This window comes from Aotus nancymaae, unplaced genomic scaffold (assembly GCF_030222135.1).
Source record: "Aotus nancymaae isolate 86718 unplaced genomic scaffold, 86718_ANA_hifiasm-v0.15.2.pri h1tg000004l, whole genome shotgun sequence".
Lineage (NCBI taxonomy): Eukaryota > Metazoa > Chordata > Mammalia > Primates > Aotidae > Aotus > Aotus nancymaae.
The window spans coordinates 18,859,088-18,883,073 of NW_026988415.1; the positions used below are offsets into that span (position 1 = coordinate 18,859,088).

General features: G+C 36.8%; 1 protein-coding gene across 3 annotated transcripts in view; it reads right to left on the bottom strand.

Annotated features, from left to right (window-relative positions):
- SLC25A14 (solute carrier family 25 member 14) overlaps positions 1–23,986 on the bottom strand; it is a 39,543-nt gene that overhangs the window by 15,059 nt on the left and 498 nt on the right. For all 3 annotated transcript variants that reach the window (XM_012458750.3, XM_012458748.3, XM_012458751.3), the window contains 5 exons: positions 19,088–19,181; positions 17,668–17,815; positions 15,042–15,136; positions 13,655–13,740; positions 5,544–5,639 (listed from right to left, as the gene is read on the bottom strand). In XM_012458750.3, the coding sequence (XP_012314173.1) occupies positions 5,544–5,639; positions 13,655–13,740; positions 15,042–15,136; positions 17,668–17,815; positions 19,088–19,181 (519 nt within the window). The remainder of the gene's footprint in view (positions 1–5,543; positions 5,640–13,654; positions 13,741–15,041; positions 15,137–17,667; positions 17,816–19,087; positions 19,182–23,986) is intronic.

A 23,986-nucleotide genomic window follows, 5' to 3' on the forward strand; every position in this document is an offset into this window, starting at 1 on the left:
ATTACTCACTAGGGAAATGCAAATCAAAACCATAAGGACGTACTACTTCATACCTACTAGGATGGCTATAATGATTTTTCTTTTAAGTAAAAGAAGGCCAGGTGCCATGGCTCATGCCTGTAATCCCAGCACTTTTGGAGGCTGAGGCAGGAGGATCACTTGAGCAGGAGTTCTAGACAAACCTGGGAAACACAGTAAGACTCTATCTCTTAAAAATTTTTTTAAATTAGCCAGGCATCGTGGCATGTGCCTGTAGTGGCAGCTACTTGAGATGCTGAGGTGGGAGGATCATCTGAGCCTGGGAGGTTGAGGCTGCAGTGAGCCATGATCGCAGCACTGCATTCCTCCTTAGGTGACACGGCAAGATCCTGCCTCAAAGAAAAAAAAAGTAAAAGTGTAACTGTTGGTGAGGATGTGAAGAAATTAAAACCCTTATACACTGTCAGTGGGAATTTAAAATGGGGCAGCCACCGTGGAAAACAATTTGGCATTTCCTCAAAAAGTTAAACACAGATTACCATATGAGCAAGCAATACTACACCTAGGTATACACCCAAGAGAACTGAAAATATATGTTCACGCCAAAATGTACACAGAAATGTTCATAGTGGCATTATTCATAATAGCCAAAATATACACAGAACCCAAATGTTCATTAATTGATGAAGGGATAAACACAGTATGGTGTATCCACACAATGGAATTAATACTCAGCCATAAAAAAGAATAAAATACTGATACATGCTGCAACATAGATGAACCTTAAAATCAGTATGTTAAATGGAAGAAGTCAGTCACAAAAGTCTACATATTGCCTGATTCCATTTACATGAAATACCTAGAACAGGTAAATCTATAGAGACAGAAAGTAGAGTAGTAGGAGTTGTTTACAGCTAGGAGGGCTAGGGGAAATGAGAAGTGATGAGTAAAGGGTAAGGGTTTCTTTCTGGTAATGAAAATGTTCTAAACTTAGACAGTGGTAATGGCTGCACAAATCTATGAATACACTAAAAACAAATTGTGTACTTTAAAGACAGTGAATTTTATGTGAATTATCCCAATAAAGTAATATTGGGAATTATCATTATAAGATGTGAATTATTCCAATAAAGCTGTTATAAATAAAATCATGAAGCAAAAATCAGTGGGGAGAAGAGAGCTTCCAAGTTTAATTCACAGAATTTTCAGATGTGCAGAAAGGACAAACACTAGAGTGACAGCAAAGGTATGAAGAAGCAAGAGGAAAAGCCAAGGGAAAGTGGTCTTTCGCTTACATGTCCTGCTGTGGTAACATTACCAGTGTTTCACTCACTAGCATGATGCTCCTGTCACAACCCACATTACAACACAGGGTTGCTAGAGCATTAAAAGTCACATTTTTGAAGACTATTAATGACACACGAAAATGCTTATGCTATCATGTTAAATAAAGCAAGGCATAAAATTATATATAGTATTATTCCATCTTCAGGGGAAAAGGTATACACACACATGCCAAATTCTTAGAAAGGATTATAATGAAATACATCAAAATATTTTTTTCCTCTGGTATTAGGGTAAGAGATGTTAATTTTCATTTTTATACCTATTTCTTCTTACATGTTCACAATGAATGTTTTACTTTTATAATTGTGTTTAGGTGTCACTTAAAATTGAAAATAACATACCATGGGGACATATGCTTTCTGGGATAACTACTATATTAAAAAGTTTTCAATCATCTCTAAGTTCCCAAACTCAATTTATAAAGTGGGGCTGCTCTGTCTATGGAGTAGCCATTCTTCATTCCTTTACTTTCTTAATAAGTTCGCTTTCACTTAAAAAAAAAAATAATGAAGTGGAAACGACATAGCTGTGCCAAGATGCTTGACTGACATGGCTGGCTAGCTGAAGGGTGCCTTCCTTGCTGGCTCTTCAACTTGCTTATCATAACGAGGGTGCCCTTCACAGAAGACTGATTTGGTGAACAGTAAAGCCCCAAACTGGAGCCCACAGACCAAAATCAGGCTATAGACATGTTTTGAGTGGCCCACAGTGTTTCCAAAAGACTAAATTGGCTGTTAATGTGTAAAAATCAGGGTATTTCACACAGAAATGCAGATTTCCAGTTTCTCTTGAAAGGTCAGAAAATCTGACCACACTGGGCTCACCATCAACGCATGGCAGCAATGGGTTGGAGCTAAGGAGTAGCTATCCTCTTTCAACGGGGACTGTGCTCTCCAGTACCACAGTCTCCACCACACTACTCTCTCTCCAACTCTGTGGTAAGCGCCAGTTATACTTTGTTATTGCACTCGTGCTATTTTTTCTTACAACGAAGTTAGGAAGAAAGTAAAATGATTTCAGTACCCATGTTACAATCAGAGCAGGAAAATAAAACAGATTAAGATGAGCACATGTTTGAAGCAAAATGCAAACATATTTTCTTATTGAAATGAAAAAATAAGTCCTATATTTTAAACATGCAAATAAAACATGTCTGTCTCAGAAGAATACATTAAACAATGTACTTTGCCTCTTCATGTTAGGTGCCTAGATCATGTAAATAGCCTGGATCATAAAAACAGTTACATTCAGTTTCTCAAAAAATAAACATAGATTTACCATACAATCCAGCAATTCCACTTTAGCTATATAACCAAAAGAATTGAAAGCAGGGTCTAAAAAAGATATTTGCACACCCATTTACACAGTAGCATTATTCACCATAGGCAAAAGGCAGAAGCCATTCAAATGTCAATGGTTGAATGGATAAACAAAATGTGGTATACACATACAATGGAATATTATTCAGCCTTAAAAAGAAAGGAAATTCTGACACATGCTACCACATGGATAAACCTTGAGAACATTATGCTAAGTAAATTCAGCCAGTCACAAAAACATAAACATCGTATGATTCCACTTACATGAGGTACCTGTATTAGTCAAATTCATAGAGACCCAGAAAATAGAATGGGGGTTGCCAGGGGCTAGGGTAAGGAGAAATGGGGGGTTGTTTAATGAGTACAGTTTCAGTTTTACAAAACCTAAAGAGTTATGGAGATCGGTTGTACAACAATGTGAATATACGTAACACTACTGAACCATCAAAAACGGTTAAGATGGTAAATTCTATGACTACTGTTTACTACAATAAAAAACACAGTAGCCATACTCCTGTGAAAAAATCTCCAATTCTATTTATTCCTCTGTGTTTGTTCCTTGTCATCAGTTTGTAAAAAAGTTCTAGTTAGTTCTATTTTTCTGGCTTTAAATTAGACATATCATGAAAGTGTACCCTGCTGTTACCAAAAAGCAAACCTCAAGGATCATTAATGGATGCAAAGACCATTAGTTAAATGAAAGGTGATTAGATATTAGGATATACGCATGTTACTAGAATATTATCACCCTCCAGATTACTTGCTAATTGCAAAGGAGGGAAAAAAACTTTCTTTTACAATGGCGAGATCTGGTGGATATCATCTTACCAAGGAATCAAACTTGACACCGTTAATCATGAGACAACCTAATATTATGTGCCTCTTGCTGTGATGCAGTATCAAATACACAGCTTCACCTATGAAGCACCCTTACCAAAAATGTTTAACATGAATCTAATCAAGCTAATGGACCCTACTTACAGTTTATAGGATATACAAAAGATAAACAAGTTAAACACCATGAGGAAATATTTTATAAGAAAACTAGTCTGGCCAGGCATGGTAGCTCACATCCGTAAGCTCAACACATTGGAAGGCTAAGGCCAGAGGATCACCTGAAGCCAGAAGATCAAGACCAACCTAGGCAACAAAGCAAAACCCTGCCTCAAAAAGGAGGGGAAGGGAGGGGAGGAGAAAAAGTGAAAAGAGAGAGAAAGGATGGACAGACGGATGGACGGACGGACGGACAGATGGACGGACGGACGGACGGACGGAAGGAAGGAAATAAGCCTGGTCACATTAACAGGAAATTTTAATATGGGCTAGATATTAGGTATTACGGACTTGTTCACTTTCTTAGATTCGATAATGGTATTGTTATTGGGTAGAATATCCTTATTCTAAGGAGATGCATAATGAAGTATTTAGTTGAGTGCCATGATGTCTGCAACCTACTTTCATTTAGCTTAGCTAAAGAGAGAGAGAGAGAGAGAAAGAGAAAAACAGAGAGAGAGAGAGAATGTATACATGTAAACAGATAAAGCAAATACGACCAAATTTTAACAGTCTTCAAATCCAGCTCATGGATATGTATTTCATAGTTCTATTCTTTCCATTTTTCCTTATGCTTGAAATTTTTTATGCTATGAAAAGTTATAAAGGAAGAAAAATAGCAAAGCTCTCATTTTTATTTAAAAGTATACTAACAGATTTCCCATTCCACTCTCTCTGCATATTCTACTAATAATCTTATTAATATTACAATACTTAAGGATTAAAAAGTTATAGCAACAATGACAACCAAAAAGCAAAGTATAGATAGAAGACTGAAAGATAACATGACAAAATGTTTAACAGAGATTATCTCTAGGCAGTGGGACTACTGGATTTTTTTTTCTTTTTACTTTTCTATATTTTCTCAATATTTTACAGTACATGTTATACTTTTTAGGTTAAAAAATTGTTTAAGATAACAGTTTCATTTTATTTTTTTGAGATGGAGTCTCGCCCTGTCACCCAGACTGGAATGTAGTGGCATGATCTCAGCATACTGCAAACTCTACCTCCAGGGTTCAAGTAATTCTCCTGCCTCAGCCTCCTGAGTAGCTGGGACTACAGGCTTACGCCGCCACACCCAGCTAATTTTTGTATTTTTAGTAGAGATAGGGTTTTACCATGTTGGCCAGGCTGGTCTCGAACTCCTGACCTCAATGATCCACCTGCCTTGGCCTCCCAAAGTGCTGGGATGACAGGCATGTGCCACCACATTCAGCTGTTAACAGGTTTTGAACATAAGCATTATAAAGACACACATCGGGGCCGGGCGCAGTGGCTCACACCTGTAATCCCAGCACTTTGGGAGGCCGAGGTGGGCAAATCACGAGGTCAGGAGATCAAGACCATCCTGGTCATGGTGAAACCCCGTCTCTTCTAAAATACAAAAAACTAGCTGGGCATGGTGGCTTGCACCTATAGTCCCAGCTACTCAGGAGACTGAGGCAGGGGAATCGCTTGAACCTGGGAGACAGAGGTTGCAGTGAGCCGAGATCATGCCACTGCACTCCAGCCTGGCAACAGAGCAAGACTCCGTCTCAAAAAAAAAAAGAAAAAAAAAGACACACATCGTCGTGTTAGTACAGAACAACTACATTCACTGTGAACTAGATCAAAACGGCCATCTCAAATAATGTAATAACTTTCCCCACCTACACAATCCCCAAATATCATGCAGAAATAAAAGGCCAATGATAAGTTTTGGGCCTTTCAAAGGAGATGAGGAGTTTCTTATTTTAGTTTTTGGATTATAATTCACGATTTTATGGCTTTATATAAAAAAAGTATTCTTTGCAAATTGTAGGAACTGGGAGTGTAGAATAATCCCAGGAAAAGAGTACTTACCCTCCACAGACCTCTGGTGCCTTCTTGTTGGTATATGTCGATAAAGCTTCCAATCATGCTCCCTTGGAACAAGCTGCCTTGAGCCTGCATTCGAATCTAAAACGAAAAGAGGTAAACATTTTATTTTGTCACAGAGAACCAAAATGCTGAATTTATTTTAAATTCATCTAAAATTTATAAAACAGTATTTGGGAATCCCAGAAAAATATCTGCTATTATGATGAAAATACTTAGTTAAACTGTGTAGAAAAAGAATATACTTTGTGTCAAAGTGTATTTTATAAAGATGATTTTCATCAGCCTCACATTCCTCGCACTAAGTCTATTATTTCTGGAGCTAGAAGAAAATATGGGGAAAATATACAACAAGTACTCAGCAAGAGTAAAAAAATGATTCATTTAGTGAAAAACGAGAAACAATATCCAAAGCAACAACTACATAGATTGGTTACACATTTATTTAATGGAACCATAAAATTTTGTTGTAGGATGGTATTTGCTGACACTGAAAGACATCGAAACTTAATTGCTAACCAGAAAGAAAAGATTGCAAAGTACTGTATCATTTTTATTAAAAACATGTAAAGTTACAAATATCCATAAGCACAGCAAAGAGACAAGATGAACATATAAAACCAAATACTGACAGTGGCTTATGTCTGAGTGATGAGGCCACAAGTAAGCATTTTTCTCTTCTGTGTTTTTTCTGCCTTCCATATTTTTCTACATTAAACATGCATTGCTTACATAATTACAAAAAGGAAAAGTTTTTAAAATTTAATTTTATGTTTATGAGACCTTAAGTTGAGTTCTATTTATAAAAGCATGATATTATATTCTGCCAAGCGGCCTTTGAGAGCTGCAAGAAAGGAAAGATAGCATTAAATGGCCACGTAAAAGGTTTGGTAAATTTCCCAAAGACTCTGCACACATACAATCCTAGTAATCAGTCACTAAATACTAGTGGCCCAAATGTAGGCTTGATTTTTATGAAACACCACGCTACCATTCTAGGTTTCAACAAATGTCTTTGGTAAGTCATGAAACGGCAACATGCTTTTATGCAGAAAGTTAACTGTTCTATTAAGAGTTTTGAAATATTTTAAAAACCTAAACCCATTAAATTAAGATACAAACTATCACAAAGACAAATCAAAACTACCAATACACTATGGTAAGTAGAACACTTCTTTAAGGAGGTGATTCCTGAGCAACACTGGAACCAGCATGAGGCAAGTGAAGTACTTTTCTTAGGCACGAAATGTAAGGGAGTACAAGAAAACCTCAGTAATCAAGATAAATGATGTCTCAATATGATATTTTTTAACCAAAATTAATCCACAAAAAGCCATGATGAATCAAATATTAAATTTAACTAAAGCTAGGACCCAACAGGGCCAGGATTAGGGTGAGGTAAATGAGATGAGTTATATGAAATTTTGGTATTTAGTTCATTATGAATTTTTTGCATTAATTTTGATAGTTTAAAAATACTACATACAAATGTTGTTTATATTGATTACTGAGTTTTGTGGTACCTTCTCACATTCTGCATCAAAGTGGACTGTCTTACTTGTTTTGCCCTAGTCCTGGCCCTGTGTATGAGCCTGGTCTTGAAGGACAAATTCACCAGGAAAATGAGAGATATTCCAGGAAGAAAGTGTTACATGAGCAAACGCAAAGAAGCAATACATAGTAGATCAGATATGGATTTAGATAGATCCCTCTAGCTTCAGTCTGGCGATGGGTTGAGGGAGTAGAGTACACACTAGAGTGAAGGGACAAGTTAGGAGGCTACTGAGATGAAGCCCTACAACAAGAATGGTGGGGAAAGGACAAAGTTGAGAAATAGAGATGAGGCAAAATTGGCAAACTTGATACCGAATCCAATACTAGAAGGAAGCAAAGATACAGAAGAATCAAAGATTATCTAGGTGTCTAGTTTAGATGACCCAGTAGGTCTGGGTAGCGTGGTACATTATTAGTTGTCTCCCAAAATCTACTCTCCTCTTCTTCAATAACTAGAGTTTTAGTGAGAATATGGTCCCTGAGTTAGAGACTCCATTTCCCAGCCTTTCTTGAAGCTAGATATAGCCATGGAACTAAGTCCTTCAGAATGGAACATGAACAGAAATAATGGTTGAAACTTCCTAGTGTCTTGCTTAGAAGAAAATTGCCTGTATTTCAGAATAGCAAAACAGCCCTACTAAATGAGAAAAAGTTGTCCTTGGCAGGTCACAGTGGTTCACACCTGTAATCCCAGCACTTTGGGAGGCCAAGGTGGGCAGATCACCTGAGGTCAGTAGTTCGAGACTAGCCTGGCCAACATGGCAAAACCCCGACTCTACTAAAAATACGAAAATTAGCTGGGCATGGTAGTGTGCACCTGTAATCCCAGCTACCAGGGAGGCTAAGGCAGGAGAATTGCTTAAATCTGGGATGTGGAGGTTGCAGTGAGCTGAGATCATGCCATTGCATTTCAGCCTGGGTGACAGAGTGAGACTCCATCTCAAAAAGAAAAAAAAAAAAAAAAAAAAAAAAGTTGTTGGCTTCCTTCCATCTCAGGAAAAAGGGAAAAAAAGGAAAAAATAAAATAAAAAAAAAGTTGTCCTTGCAGAAGAATTCTAGCTAAGAAACATGGATGGAATGATGGAATTAGAAAATCACCATTTTGCGACCTTAAATGAAGTAATTGATTCAGATAATGGTCACCAACGGAAGAAACCATTAGATGAAGGATTGACAGGAAACTACAAAGGAGATATTGGGCTGTCACGCCTGAACTCACTGATCAATCTTAACATCCTTATATTGGGACAGCCAAACAATGTGTGCCTCCTCACATGACTAGGTATGACCTTTACAGAAACCTTCCTTTTACAGAGATAGAAGATTAAGAGGAACAAGTTAAATGACATCACAAGGAAGCAAAAAGACAAATCCAGAACTTGGAAATTCTAAAGGAGAGCTGATCCCATTTATTTGACAAGTTAATGGCAAAAAGCAAATAAACAAATAAATAAAAGGTACATGGACAGGAGAGGGGCACTCTAGAATAAAAGGGACTTAAAAAACATAACTACTAAATATAATGCATAGGCTTTGGGACCCAAGTTAAACAAATCAACTGTAAAATATTTAAGACAGTCTGGAAATGTAAACACAGATTATTAGATGTTACTAATGAATTAATGTCAGTTTTGTTAAACGTAACAATAGCACCGTGGTTATATAGGAATGTAACAATGGCACCATGGTTATGTAGGAAAATATTCCTTTTATGAGATACACATTGAAGTTTATGGTGGGGGGAAATGACAATATCTGGAATGTGCCTTAAAATAATTCAGAAAAAGGGAATAAAAAAAGCAAGTGTAGCAAAATCTTAGCTACCTCGGTGTACAAAGACATTCACTGCACTATGTTATTTTCTACTCACTCATATGTTCGAAATTGTTTATGAAAAACTACATATTTAAAGATTTAAACTGTTAAAAACAAAAATAGGGGCAACAATTGAGATATACCCCAAGGCCAGCCACCCATCATCAGGTAACCGAAACTGAAGTCATCCCGATTTCCTCATAACTGCTATCTCTAATCATAAACACAAAACATAAGCTTTACATCTTTGTCAGAATTCTTCAGTGAAATGAAACCAATAACTACAGACAATCACTTTAAACAGCTGTTTGCCTTTAAAAGAAAGATCATTTATAACAGCCAATCACAAAAAAGGTCAAAATGTTTCTGCCCTTCTGCTTTATAAACTGCCATAAGATAAGCTTGTTACCACCTGGTTTAAAGTACCCTGGATTGAGATCTGTACTTTCTCTTACTGCATACAATAAAGTTTAAAATTTTTCCTGATTTTATTTTTGACAAATCAAAAGGAAACTGCTTTCCCTCGACTCTCTTCCCACGGGCTGGAATGGAGGTTTGATGGTGGTCCAACTTCAACTATACAGATTAAAATAATACCAGAGGACAGGGGTCAACCAATGTTTTCTGTAAGGGTCCAGGCAGTAAATATATTAGGCTTTGCAGGTCTTATTACCTCTGTTGTGGCTACTCAGCTCTGCCACTGAAGCACAAAAGCAACCATAGGCAATAAATAAATGGGCTGGCTGTGCTCCAATAAAACTTTATTTACAACAGGGAGTGGGCCAGATTTGGCCCAGAGACAGTAGTTTGCCAATCCCTGCCCTAGGAGATGGTAGTGCAACAAAAATGAAGAAACCTGGATCCTGGATGACTGCATGAAGTAGTGCTGCCTTGCCAGCACTGACTGCAGTCCTCTAGATGGTTACCTGAGAGAGAAATAAACTTGTATATGGAGACCTTATATTTTTGAGTTTCTTTGTGACAGTAGCTTAGCCTACAACCTAACTGATACAGTGAGAACTAAAGTACTAAGAATGAAAACGGCCACCAGGGAAAGACTGAAGAGGAGAAAAGAGCTAAAGATGGAACCCAGGTGGGAGAAGAAAAAGACTTAAGGTATGGCATAAAAAGGAAGCCCACAAACGAAACCAAGGAATAGGAAACCTAGAAGAAGAATCTAAATAGTGTGGTAACAAAACCGAAAAAGAACTTCAAGTAGAAGGAATTAAGTCAAAATAGGTTAAGTAAGATGAGACTAAAATGTCCACTGGATTGGATAATGTGGACATGACTGCTGACCCTGGGGAGAGTAATTTCAATCAAGTAGCAGAAGTGATTACAGAAGGTTATAGAGGGAACAGAATGTACAGATTACTCTTCTGTAAAATCTGGATGAAAAGGGAAGAAAAGAGATAGCATGGTGTTTTAAGGAGGTCAGAGGATCAAGAAAATATTTTAGGATAGAGAGATTTGACCATATTTATCATTTAAGAGCAGATAACCAGTAAAGAGGAAGATGCTGAAGATAAGAGGAAAAGGGACAAATGAGAGAGAAAGGTCCCTGATGAAATGGAAGTGAATAAAAGCAGAGTAAAACCAGGGTGTTTCTTTTTAACTTGAGCATGTATCAAAATCACTTGAAAGTCTTGTCAAACCAGACTGCTGGGTCCCATCCTACCCTTTCTGATTCAGTAGGTGTGGGGTGGGGCCTGATAATTTGCATTTCTAACAAGTTCCCAGGTAATACTGGTCTGGTCTGAAAAACCACTACAGTAAGAACAAGGTAAAGATGGGTATAGATGTAAATTTACACGTGAAAGGTAGAAAGGACACGAAATTGAGAGGTGTAAGGCCAGGCCATAGGAGGTGGGGTTGTCTGCTGAGAATAAGAGGAACAAGGCGCTCTTCAATTAAATTCTCTTCATAAATACTTGTTCTAAGTGAACAAAAATAAGCAGTGGGGAAAGGTCTCCCTATTCAATAAATGATGCTGGGATAGCGGACTATCTATATGCAGAAGAATAAAACTAGGCCCCTACCTTTCACCATATACAAAAATTAACTCAAGACAGATTAAAGATTTAAAGGTAAGACCTAAAATCCTAAGAATCCTAAAAGAAAACCTAGGAAACACCATTCTGGATATTGGCCTTGGGAAAGAATTTATGACTAAGTCCTCAAAAGTAATTGCAACAAAACAAAAAATTGACAAGTAGGACCTGATTAAACTAAAAAGCTTCTTCACAGCAAAAGAAACTACCAACAGAGTAAACAGACAACTTACAAAATAGGAGAAAATATTCACAAACTATGCATCTGATGAAAATCTGGCATCTAGCATCTATAAGGAATTTAATTCAACAAGAAAAAACCAATTAACACCATTAAAAAGTGGGCAAAAGACATGGACACTTCTTTTATATATATATGTATATATATATATTATTGCATTTTAGGTTTTGGGGTACATGTGAAGAACATGCAAGATTGTTGCATAGGTACATACATGGCAATGTGGTCTGCTGCCTTCCTCCCCATCACCTATATCTGGCATTTCTCCCCATGTTATTCCTCCCCAACTCCCCACCCCCTGCTGTCCCTCCTCTAGTTCCCCGCAATAGACCCCAGTGTGTGATGTTCCCCTCCCTGTGTCCATGTGCTCTCATTGTTCAACATCCACCTATGAGTGAGAACATGCGGTGTTTGATTTTCTGTTCTTGTGTCAGTTTGCTGCACTTCTTAAAAGAAGACATACAAACACCCAACAAACATGAAAAGATGCACAGTATTACTAATCATCAGAGAAATGCAAATCAAAATCACAATGAGATACCATCTCACACCAGTCAGAATGGCTATTATCTAAAAGTAAAAACAACAGATGCTGGCGAGGCTGCAGAGAAAAGGGAATGCTTAGACACTGTTGGTGGGAATATAAATTAGTTCAGCCACTTTGGAAAGCAGTTTGGAGACTTCTCAAGAAACTTAAAACAGAACGACCCTTCAACCCAGCAATCCCATTACTGGGTATACATCCAAAAGAAAATAAATCATTCTACCAAAAAGACACATACACTCCTATGTTTATCACAGCGCTATTCACAATAGCAATGATATGGAATCAACCTAGGTGCCCACCAACAGCAGATTGGATAAAGAAAGTGTGGTATATATACACCATGGAATACTATGCAGTCATAAAAGAGAACAAAATCATGTCCTTTGCAGCAACATGGATTGAGCTGGAGGCCATTATCCTAAGTGAATTAATGCAGGAACAGAAAATCAAATATAGCATGTTCTCACTTATAAGTGGGAGCTAAACATTGCATACTCATGGACAAAGATGTCAACAACAGACACCAGGGAATAAGAGAGGGGAGAAAGAGGGAGTGGGACAAGGGTTGAAAACTGTTGGGTGCTGTGCTCACTATCTGGGTGATGGGATCATTTGTATCCCAAACCTCAACATCATACAATATACCCATGTAATAAACCTGCACATGTACTCCCTGAATCTAAAATAAAAGTTGAAAAAAAAACTTGTTCTGTAAATCTAAAATGCTATAAAAATTCTGTAAATTACCATCATATTAGTCCAGAAAGACTATCTCATATTTTTATCCATCAACCACCAGTGGTTTATTTCATGTGTGTTGTTTTTCAAGTCTCTCTCTCTCAGTTCTCAAACCCCTCTCTGAATTGCAATAAACAGATCTCTCCTTCACTAACCTAGCCACTTGTGGTTTTACTAGTGGTCAAATTTTAAAAGGCATGTGTCCTCTTACTTTTTTCTCACAATCCCCTTAAAATAATTTTAAAATAATTTTTTAAAACCTTGGGTTCCCCTCATATATTTTAATTCTATATTTAGTGCTTTTAATTAATCATAAGTTTAAATAAGTAGAAAATATTTACCATTTTATGAAATAAAGATGACAATTGACATTAAAATCAATGTTTCAGTCTGTGATTTGATAAAATCTTAAAGAAATCCAATTACACTCTTAACAAATCAGCACCACCGACCTATACTGTTCTGGTTCTGAATTCAGAATATCCCCATACAGGCCAAAATGTTTCATTTTTAATGCAAAATCTCACCCTTAACAAACAGGGGAAGACAGAGGCATTACAGACTTAAGGTGCCCAAATTAGTTACTAAAGTAGGCTTCTCCAAAAACTATATTTCAATTTATGTCTGTTTGGCATCCCAGGTTATACCACAGCTCAACATACCATACCAAGATTTAGAATGGGTGGGGACATGTCTTTCTTTTGTAAAATTGAATAAGGTCTATTATAAACACAGATTCATTCTCGGACCAGTTTTAGGATGGAGCAATGGATGTAAGAGATCTGGAAATTGATTCCTATAAAACTGCACAGCCCCTGTAAAAAACCTATAAGGCCTTGCATACCCCAGTGTGAAGACCAGTGGATTAATTCATATCATAATAAATTGACTGCCATTTATTGAGCATCTACTGCACTGAGTACAATGATAGGCGGTTTATACATATATATATATATATAAAATCGCTAAGCCTTTACAACTCTGTTATAAACAGTGTATTATCTTCATTTTTCAAATGATGAAATTGAGGCTTAATGCCGTTAACTGATTTGTCCAAGATTCCATAGCTGGCAAGTGACAGAGTGGGAATCTGAACCCAAATCTGACTCAAAGCTTATGCTCTTTTCAAATCACACTGTATCTCTCTTACCTTTAGAACATCAGTAGGATTGGCTATAGTGGAAGATATCACTCCTGACACTACTCCACAGATCATATTAATTAAAAGAGTTTCATCTGTAAAAAGGAAAAGAAAAAGAAAGGTCTGCTTATATTAGGGCACCAGTTTCTGAGAACACAGTACTGACCTACTAGAGGAAGGGAAACTTGGTTAGAGAGATGACTTCAAAAATGAACCATAAAGCTTAGGAAAATAAAGAAACTCAAATATTTCTAGATCTCAAAACAGTGCTAAAATATATTAAAAATTGTAAAATATAAATCATTTCCCAAAAAATCATTATTTCTAAAGGACACTGGAACACATCCTGTTCTTCTACATAACTATCAATATCTCACACACAAACTCGGAAGGTAGTATTTCCCCTTCGACTTTTTCAAACATCTGAAGAACATGTTTTAAAGTCTTTTTCTGGGTAATCATCAACTCTAAACATTCAGGAACTGAATATTAAAAGAGAAAATCTTATATCTAATACAAAAGCTTATCTGAATATTAATTTTGATAGGCCTTAGATCTCTCCTAGCCTCTGTTAATTTACAGGCTTTCATAGTCAAATATGAAAAAGCAATCATTTAGAACTAAATCTCCTCAGTGAGAAAAAAGAATAAAGAAACCACAGAGCACATTGTTCTATAGTGAAATTCAATCTTCACCGTTCCTTCACACCACGAAGACCCCACAAACAGAAACTGAATTAACCCAAGTGAAGAAGCTATGAAAAAAAATATTTTAGAAAGAAGTGGAAGAGAACCCTTCACGATCCCCAAAAAAAGCCTTCAGAAAAAGCTGATTTTAGGACAATAAAGTGATCCAAAGCACATTACTAACCGAAAGGCTTTCCAGCTGTCCCCAACCATCCAACAGCCCCAGGCCTGTGGTAAAATAACCATTTAGTATAGTATCAGGATGGAAAATGCTACAGCAGCAAAGAGACATATGATAATGCTGAATATGCATAAGGTGGCGACAGGTACATCAGAATTTAGAAAATAGCCTAAAATTATTCCACCTAATAAAAGCTTATCAAAATTGCCAGCTAGAAAATGCCTTACAGTTGAAGTCCTCTTATTGATGAAAATAGCATTAATCTTCTGGACAAGATTGTTCCACGTTTCTTTTGGGATAATCAGATGCCTTTTTTGTTGATACGAAAAGGGACAAATTTGAAGAACAGGTCTCTCTTATTCATATATCACCTCTGCAAAGATTTATTCCAAGTTAGAACAAGCTCACTTTGTCCTTGCAGTGACTCTCCTCCCTTCTCAGGCACCTCATGACCAAGGGGAATTCTCGCTAAGCATGACTTCAACAATCCCTTTGAGTATCACCTCAAAAAGAGGGTGGGTATACAGACCTTCTAAACGTTCTACAAATAAGCGCTTCAAGCTTTGGTAAATCCCAATTTTAATGGTGCCATATGATGCTTGTCTTAGTAAAGCCGGGGCAATTCTGCAGAAAGAAAAAAGAATAAAAAAGTTATACTCAACATGAATCTGCAGATTATACATATCTAGACAGCCTACTCATTTGCACTACCCATCTCATTCTACTCAACAGCAGAATATGAATTTTTTTCAAGCACTCATGAAACACTCACCAAGAAACTGAACATTCTAGGTCATAAAACCAACCTCAACAAATTTAAAAGAACTGAAATCATAGACAATATGTTCTCTGACAATGATGGAATCAAACCAGAAATCAATAAGAAAAATCCTCGAACATTTAGAAATTAAACAACATATTTCTAAACAATCTATTGGTCAGACCAACTGTCAAAGGATATTTTTTAAATTCACAGACTTGAATGACAATAAAATTCAACCTATTAAAATTTATGAGATGCAGCCAAAGCAGAGCTGAGGGAAATTTATAGCATGAAATGCTTACATTTAAAAAAAAGAGGGGAAGTTTCAAATCAATAATCTATGTTCCTACCTCAAGAAACTAGAAAAAGATAAGCAAAATAAACCCAAAGCAAGCAAAAGGAAGAAAATAATAAAAAGTACAAATCAATGAAATTGAAAATAGAGAAAAATCAATGAAACAAAAAGTTGGCTTTCTAAAAAAAAAAAATCAACAAAACTGATAAACCTCTAGCAAGACTCACAAAGATAAAAAGACAGAAGGTGCAAATTAGAAATGAAACAGGGACTAGCACTATAATTCTTGCAGTCATTAAAAGGACAATAAGAGTATAGTAAAACAACTTTATACTCATAAATTTAACACCTTAGAAGAAATCGACAAATTCCTTGAAAACCACAAGCTTTACCAAAACTCAACTAGATAAAACAGCTCAATCTGAATAAGACTCATATCCATTGCAATGGACTGAATGTTTGTATCATCCCCAAATCAAGATCTTAAAATCCTAACCCCCAATATGAAGATAATAGGAGGTGATTACATCATGAGGGTGAAGCCCTTATGAACAGGATTAGTGCCCTTATAAACGGGATCCCAGAGAGTTCCCTCACTCTCTTTCTGTGAGGATACAATTAAAAGTCTTAGCAGTCTGCAACCCAGAAAAGAGCCCTCAGCAGAACCTGACCATACTGGCACCCTGATCTCAGATTTCCTGCCTCCAGAACCGTAAGAAATAATTCTGGTTGTTTATAAGTCACCCAGTCTATGGTACTTTGTTATAGCAGCCCAAACTAAGACAACCATTAAAGAATTTGCATTCCAAATTTAAATGTTCCCAAAAAAGAAATTTTCAAGCCCAGATAATTTCACTGGGGAATTCTACAAAACATTTAAAAAATTAGCACCAAGCATACATAGTCCCTTCCAGAAAACAGAAGAGGGAATGCTTCCCAACTTATTTTAAGTAGTATTACGCTAATACCAAAACCAGATGAAAACAGTACGAAAAAGGAAAACAACAGACCAATGTCTCTCATGAACTTAGATGCAAAAATCTTTAAGAAAATATTGGTAAATTGAATCCAGCAATTTATAAAAAGAATTATACATCATTACTCACCTAACAGAGATTTTTTTTTTAAATCAACCTCTACTTCCTAACAGTTGCAGATATGTCTTTAATAATATCAACAAGGAGGTCCTAGAGCCAAAATTTCACCCTATTTAAGTTCTCCTTTAAACTGGAGACATTCTCATTCATACCTCCTTTGAGATTATTCCAAATTGCAGAACTATACTGTAGGAGGTATAAATATAAAGACAGCAGTAGCTCAAATGGTTAGGATTGTAAAATGATAACTAAATACGCATATTTCTGATTATATTGCTTGCTATCAGAAAAGAAAATATCTTGTGATTCATCCATGCTGACTAAAGAACAAGGTGAAACAGATGATCCACAAGTCAGGATGGTGGATCATCTTCAGGATGTACTACTTGATTTTTCCAAGAAAATTACCTTTTAAATTAAGTCTAACATAGTTTAACGACGTAACATAGTTTAACGATAAAATTGATGTCATTCTCTGAGTAATAAACTGGTAGCCTAGATGCAGGAATGGCCTAGGAAACTGGCAACAGATGAACTACAAACTAGACAGGAAACCACAAACTTATGGCTAATCAAAAGGTGACAATAAAGATGAGTCTCCCGCTCTCTCATTATGCACTTTCTGTTTAAACTGCAAGAATAATATTTTTTCAAAGAGGAAAACTTTAAAGGAAGTCAGAATTTGCCAACTCAGGAGGGATATCACAAAATATATACAATTAATTGATGCTGTTATTAACAGTGGCTATTAATGACTTTTGGGAAATCCAGAGAAAGCCTATGCTGCAACGACATATCCATTTTAAAATGTTATTACTTATAGTCAATGAACACAAAACCCAAAGCTCAAGACTTAGGAGAAATATAAACTGGCATATCAATACTGAATTACAAGTTGAAATAGTGAATATGAAACACACACAAACTATCAGACAGCTGAAATATATGACTTCTTCAAAAAGCATTTCTATTAATGATATAAGGAAAGAATCAGTCTTACCCTGAATAGAGAGCCAATACACCTTCCTCTTTACAGATGCGAAACAGCGCATGGAACATCCCTCTATACTTTATCTCTTTGAAACGGGCATCAATGCTTTGGCCTTGAACCTGAAGTCGTGTTTTGGTAAGGTCCACAGGAAAAGTTCCTATAAAGGAACACACTCATTTATAAGTATGTCCAAAGAATCACAGTTAAGTTGTTGCTAAATATAAGCCAAGGACAATATTTGAATCCTGAGACAAAGTCCTTTTGATAACACATAAAAGAGCGCTACTAGAATACCACTGTCAGAAGACATGAGTTGTATGTGGTAAATGAAATGCATTATACTATACACAGGCAGCACCATTTGACCTGTAGTATACTTCAAACTGTAATATAATAAAATGCTTTAAGCTTGTCCTAATGTATTATACATGTAAAATAATTAAATGTTTATTATTTCATCTGTAACATACAATCTGGCATTTATCAGTCTCCTTCCTTCCCCTTCCCACCTCAAGTCTCCCCGCCTCTATGTCTCATAAAATCTCCCCAAACTTTCACAAAGATAGGAAAGCATGGGATTGCTGCTCCAGATGCTCTTATACAGTGTTACAAAGTTTTGTGGGTTTTCTCTTTTATCTGTTTACAAGAAACAAATACTCCTCTAATATTATGAAAGATAATGGCAAAGTCCTATTTGGTTCTACTCATCCTGGTCCCTTAGGTAATTCAGGACTAATACCTGTAGAGTACTTGGGGGGAAAATTTCTTTAACCAAACATCTTATGTCAAGAAACAGAAGTGATCATTACATTGACAAAATATATTTCAGGGTGTAAAACTAACAAGGTGATTAGGTAGCTCTGGTCACTGAAGACCCAAATATTACACCACCACAGGATATGCCAAGAAAGTCAGTAGTCACTTATGAATAGTTTAGGAAAGAGAAAATCTGGAAGATGAAAAAAATGACAATCTAAAAATATATTAAAATTAAAATCATATAGAAGAGAATCTTGTTTGATCTTGTTAGCACATTTTCTTCTAAAATGGAACAGAGGTTTGAAAAAAAGGACTTTCAGTACAAAGAAACTTATAAACAATTTAGCATAAAAGACCATCAATAAAGAAATATAGCAAAAACCCTTATGACATATCCAACTCCCTCTATATATGCATGTCTTTTACTTAAGCCTAGCAAATTAACAAATCACTAAACTACCAAAAAAGCTTTCCTGAGTTTGACTTTTCTTAACTTCATCTGCTATACCATTAGTAGTACTTTCTCTGAAATATTACTTCATGGATTTGAGACAATTTTTAAAATAAGGCAAGCTTCTTATTTTTTATCTAGCTTTCACCAAAAATAACCATGACCATAAGCTACCATCTATACCATATAATGCAGATTTGTCATTTCTCACATTCTTACCAAACTCAGCCACAATAGAGGCAAGGCCGCCATATACAAAGGGTTTCCAATTCAGACCAGACATCTCATGACTTACAGTGGTACTTTTCTGGTGCTAAAAATAAACACAAATCAGAACAAGGCACAAGAGTGAGGAGCATTTGCTAGCATCTGATCGTATAATTTAGATAAAAAAATTGGCAAATAAAACAGATGTAAAGGAAAAAACCCACCAAGTAGAATGACACAAAATGGGGGATCCTGTTTCATGTGCTGGATGATCATGAGCTTGTTCTTTACTGACATTTTGTAGGGGTAGGCGTGTGATTCACTCAGAGATCAACCTGTGCCCTTCATTCTCTCTAGTTTCTTTAATGTTATACTCATCCCCACCCAGAGAAGAGGCTTCAGTCCATCCAGCACACCCAACTTTGACATTCAACTAGATAATTACAAATGAAGGAATCTGGAATTTAAATTATATAGGCTGAGGCATCTTATAAAAGCAGTTCATGGTATTCAGTTAGCTTGATTCAGGTACAAAGCACAGGCTCACACTACTACCCTCTCATATTCTTAGCCCTCCTATATGCTCCACTAAACTTTAAAGTTTCTAGCTATATATAACTTTGCCTCCCAACCAGGCCCAGGCTGAGCTAAGCACCTTTTCACCTTCCTTCTAGCCAGCCCCCAAAGGAATGATAGCAATATGATGTCTCTCTTCCCTCTGACATTTAATGTACATCCATCTAGTGGATCTCCTTTTCCTTCCTCCTGGCCTTTTAAAACACACAAATACTTTTCTTCTTTTATGTTCTAGTTCTTTAATAACATATTCTGCTCCCAGCCTCCCTTTTCTCCTTCCCTATCCCACCCCCGTTAGACCTGTCATTGTCAATCTTTTTAGCTTTACTCTCTTTTTCTGCCACTCTCAGCTTGTTCTCTCTTGGATTTTATTTTTTCCACAGCTCTGGCCTCTAGTTTTGCAAATTTTGGCATGTATTAGAATCATCTAGAAGGCCTATTAAAACATAGATTGTTGGGCCTCCCCCTTAGAGTTTCTGATTGGTGGTGTGGCCCTGAGAATTTGCAAGATCCCAAATAACGCCGATGCTTCCACACTTAAGAACTGTTCTAGGCATTGCTTACTAAATCCTGGTCCACCTGAAAGTAGTATCTGTTCTTAGCACAGACTCTCAGATTTCCTTCAAATATTCCTTTTTCAGAGCTTCACAGTATGTATACATCTGAATTTCAAAAGCAACTTCCAAGTGGTTTATGGGCAGGAATGCAGACTCCTGAAGTCAGACTGCTAAAATGTAAATGCTAACTCCATATTCATTTCTTGACTCCACCACTTACTAGTTCTGTGACCTTGGGCAAGTTATTTAATCTCTCTATGCCTCCATCTTCTGAACTGTAAAATGGAAGTAATAATAAAAACTATATAATAGGGTTGTTATAAAAATTAAATAATATATGAAAAACGCCTTGAAAAGTGCCTGGCACCTAGCTCAATAACTGTTAGTTAACTATCATTATTACATTTTTAAATATTTAAGTACCCAAAGTTGCATCTTAATAGATATTACTTGTTGTCCGCCCCTCCCTCCTATTGCCCAATCTGGGGTTAGCACCTTTGAGTAACAGTATCCCTTTAAAGGTTTTGCTTTGCTTCCACATAAGGCATTCTCTGTAACTAAGCAAAATATAATTTTCCAGAGAAGATAGCAAACATGCTGATTAAATGCTTTAGTTACAGACCACAAAAAATCATTATGGAGGCTTCCTCTCAAGTACAGTACATATAGAGTCTGGGATAGATAGCCCTTTTGGAGGAAAGTTGTTGAAAAGAATTCTAATGAGCAAAGTAGGAATAGCCATTTCAAATATCAACTGCAGCTGGAAATAAGAGTCTTGAAGATCAAATATTACCTTATCAAGATTTATGCTATGCCCACGTTTTCTGATTAGAATTGATAGTAAACTATGACATACATGGTGAGAGTAGAAATGGAAAAGCAAGACCATGGCATATCCCCTCTTTGAGTTTGTGAGGAAAAATTAACTCTCCATTCACAAATTTTGAGATTGCCCCAAAATAGTCTTAAAGGTTTCAGACAGCTACTGCGCTTCTCTCCAAAACTTTCTCTTTACAACTTCTTTCAACTCTTTGCATTATATAGAAAGCCTCTATCACAACTTTACAACCTTATACCCAGCCCTTTAATAAGAAAGAAGTGCTTAGGGTTAGGGAGCAATGATAAATCAGTGAAAGGCAGGGAGCAAGGAGGACATGGCAGGAAGACCAAAGCCCAGTAGCCCAGTGGTTCCCTAATGAAATTCCCACAATTCTGGGGCGAAATGACAAAAATAAGGGCACTTAGTGCTTTTTTTTCCAGGTAAATGTATTTAATTTAGGGACTGTCTATTATTAAGAGATCACATTCTTCTTACACCTGGAGCATAGGCTGACTAGCCTGTATTTGTGTACCCTCCCCACACATTCATTTACATTTTACTGGCCCATGAAATCCAAAAATCTGGGGACCACTGGCAAAACTCAACATTGCCATAATCACCACTTCCCTACCACCCTCCTCTGACAGTAAAATCTCTCTCACTCCAATGTTAGGAAAAAATCTTATGAACAAATCCTGGATCATCTTTGATTAGATCTATCTTTAGACACTCCCTCCTCATATTGAGCCAAAAGTCTGTCTTCCTCTAATTTGTACCCAGTCTTTGGAGTAATATTCAACAGATGCATTCTTTTTCCCTAGGCAAGCCCTTTAAACACTTAAAGACAGCTGTGATGTTCTCTTACATCTTATGTTTCTCAGACTACATATCCATGATCCTTCTCTTCATTCGCACATTATACTTCAATTACTACAGCTGAAAATTGCACTCACTTTTTTGGGAGCCACATCACACTATCAAATCATTAAACTGTCAGCTGAAACCTCCAAGTCTTTTAAATAAAGTTGTCTACATGCATGCATGTTGTGTCACACCTATTCAACAGGTGTGCAATATTACTTGAACCTTCTTTTATCCCTTCTATATCTTAATCTCAGGCATAAAAATGACTAGGATGAGGTTCAGCTTCAAGATGTCCCATGTTATTTCCTCTCTTAACTAAGTAAGATCCATGAGGGAGGATATTATATCTCACAGTACTTTTCATAACCCCCATTACAGTTTGCACAGAATTGAGTACACATCCATTCAAAATTTAGTTGGTTTTGCAGTGTGATGTCTTTTACCTCTGTATGCAGCCTGTATATAAAGGATTGCAGGGGAAACCAGAAAGGTAACTTGCTGGACCTGGTCAATACCGCACACCCTGTACATGACACTATCTTGATCCCCAGATATTCTCTGCCTACAAGCCTGCTTCCCTTGCTTTTGTTGCAAGGAATTACTTCAAGCCCTCTAAAAATTATTTTAACTTGTAGGGGCTAACCCCAGATATGGGTAAAAGTAGTCATATCTAAGGTAAAATAGAAATATAGTACCTTAAATATTTTTACTGCATAAAGAAAGCAATGAAAATTGTCATAAAAATGCCAACATTTATTCTGAAGATCTGACTTCAGAAAATTTGATAAATTAATGAGTGAGAGTAAGAATGTCCTAGAATACAAGTTACATAGCCCTATACTATTCCAAAGATCTAGTCAGGAAACTCTGGGTCCCTTTCCTGCTTTGTCCTTTAAGAAAAAGTAGGAATTAGAGATTCTCAGATTCAGAAGGTAACAGTGAACAGCTAAGCAGACATTATTGAAGGCGTGCTAAATGCCCAAACCTGCAATGCACTTTGAGTATAATCATGTTTGAAAAACACAGCTACTAGAAAAACTAGAAATCACAAGTGTCAAAAAAAAAAAAAGAAAAGAAAAACACAGCTATACGTTCTAGTACCAAGACAATATTTACCATTCAAGCTATCTTTCCTGAATAACCAATGAGAAGGGACAGGGGGAAAAAATACAAAATATAGTACTTGCCTTTCAAGCTTATAATCTGATGGAAGAAAGCAAAGTAGTTCGTTAGAGAAAAATTAAGTGCTAAACTGTGCAGTACAAACTTTAAGAGCAAGAGGAGCATAGAGAAGACTACAATCAGCATGGGCTTGAATAATTTGAAAACTGTGGAGGTGAGAGAAGCTAAATTGAACCTTGAGAGAGGGTAGGTATATTCTGGTTAGGTGCAGGGACGGGAGAGGGGCAGGGAAGAGACAGAATGAACAGAAACATAAACATGGGAACAAGCACAGCATGTAGAAGCAGGCATCAGCATGGTTTGTGCTAAGAAGAAAGGAACCTAACTGGAACAAAGAATTCCCTTGTTGACTGGAAGAGTATCAGACAAGAAGTGTGATAAGGAGCATGTTATGTTGAAAGGCTGGAAACCAAGGGGTGGGGGTAGGGTGGGGTGGTGGGGTATAGGAGGGGGCTGCAAGTTTTGCATGTGTATATGTTTTTAACAGCGAAGTGACTTGAGAAAATCCACATTTTAGTTAGCCTGTTAGGGCTGCAGGAAACACAGTGGATTACATTACAAACGGGAGAGCCAGGGAAGACTAGCTTAGGATGGTGCAAAGTACAGCAGACAAAGACGCTTGTTGGCACTGAGGTTAGAGATGGACTTCCCAAATGAAGACACAAAGAACTTGATGATATAGGGAATGAAGACGAGGGAAGAGTTCATGATAACGCTAAGCATCTCTAGCCTGGGGGTGGGAAAAAACAACAAGGAATCACTAATAGGAAACTATAAATGTCCCTGCTGTTATCTTGTCTGAGAAACTAATTCATGTTGATAACAGCTGTCATGCCAATCAAGTAACTGAACTGCATTTTAATAGATGCCTTCAACGCCTTGATCTCAGGAGTGACAGGGGGCAGAAACCGA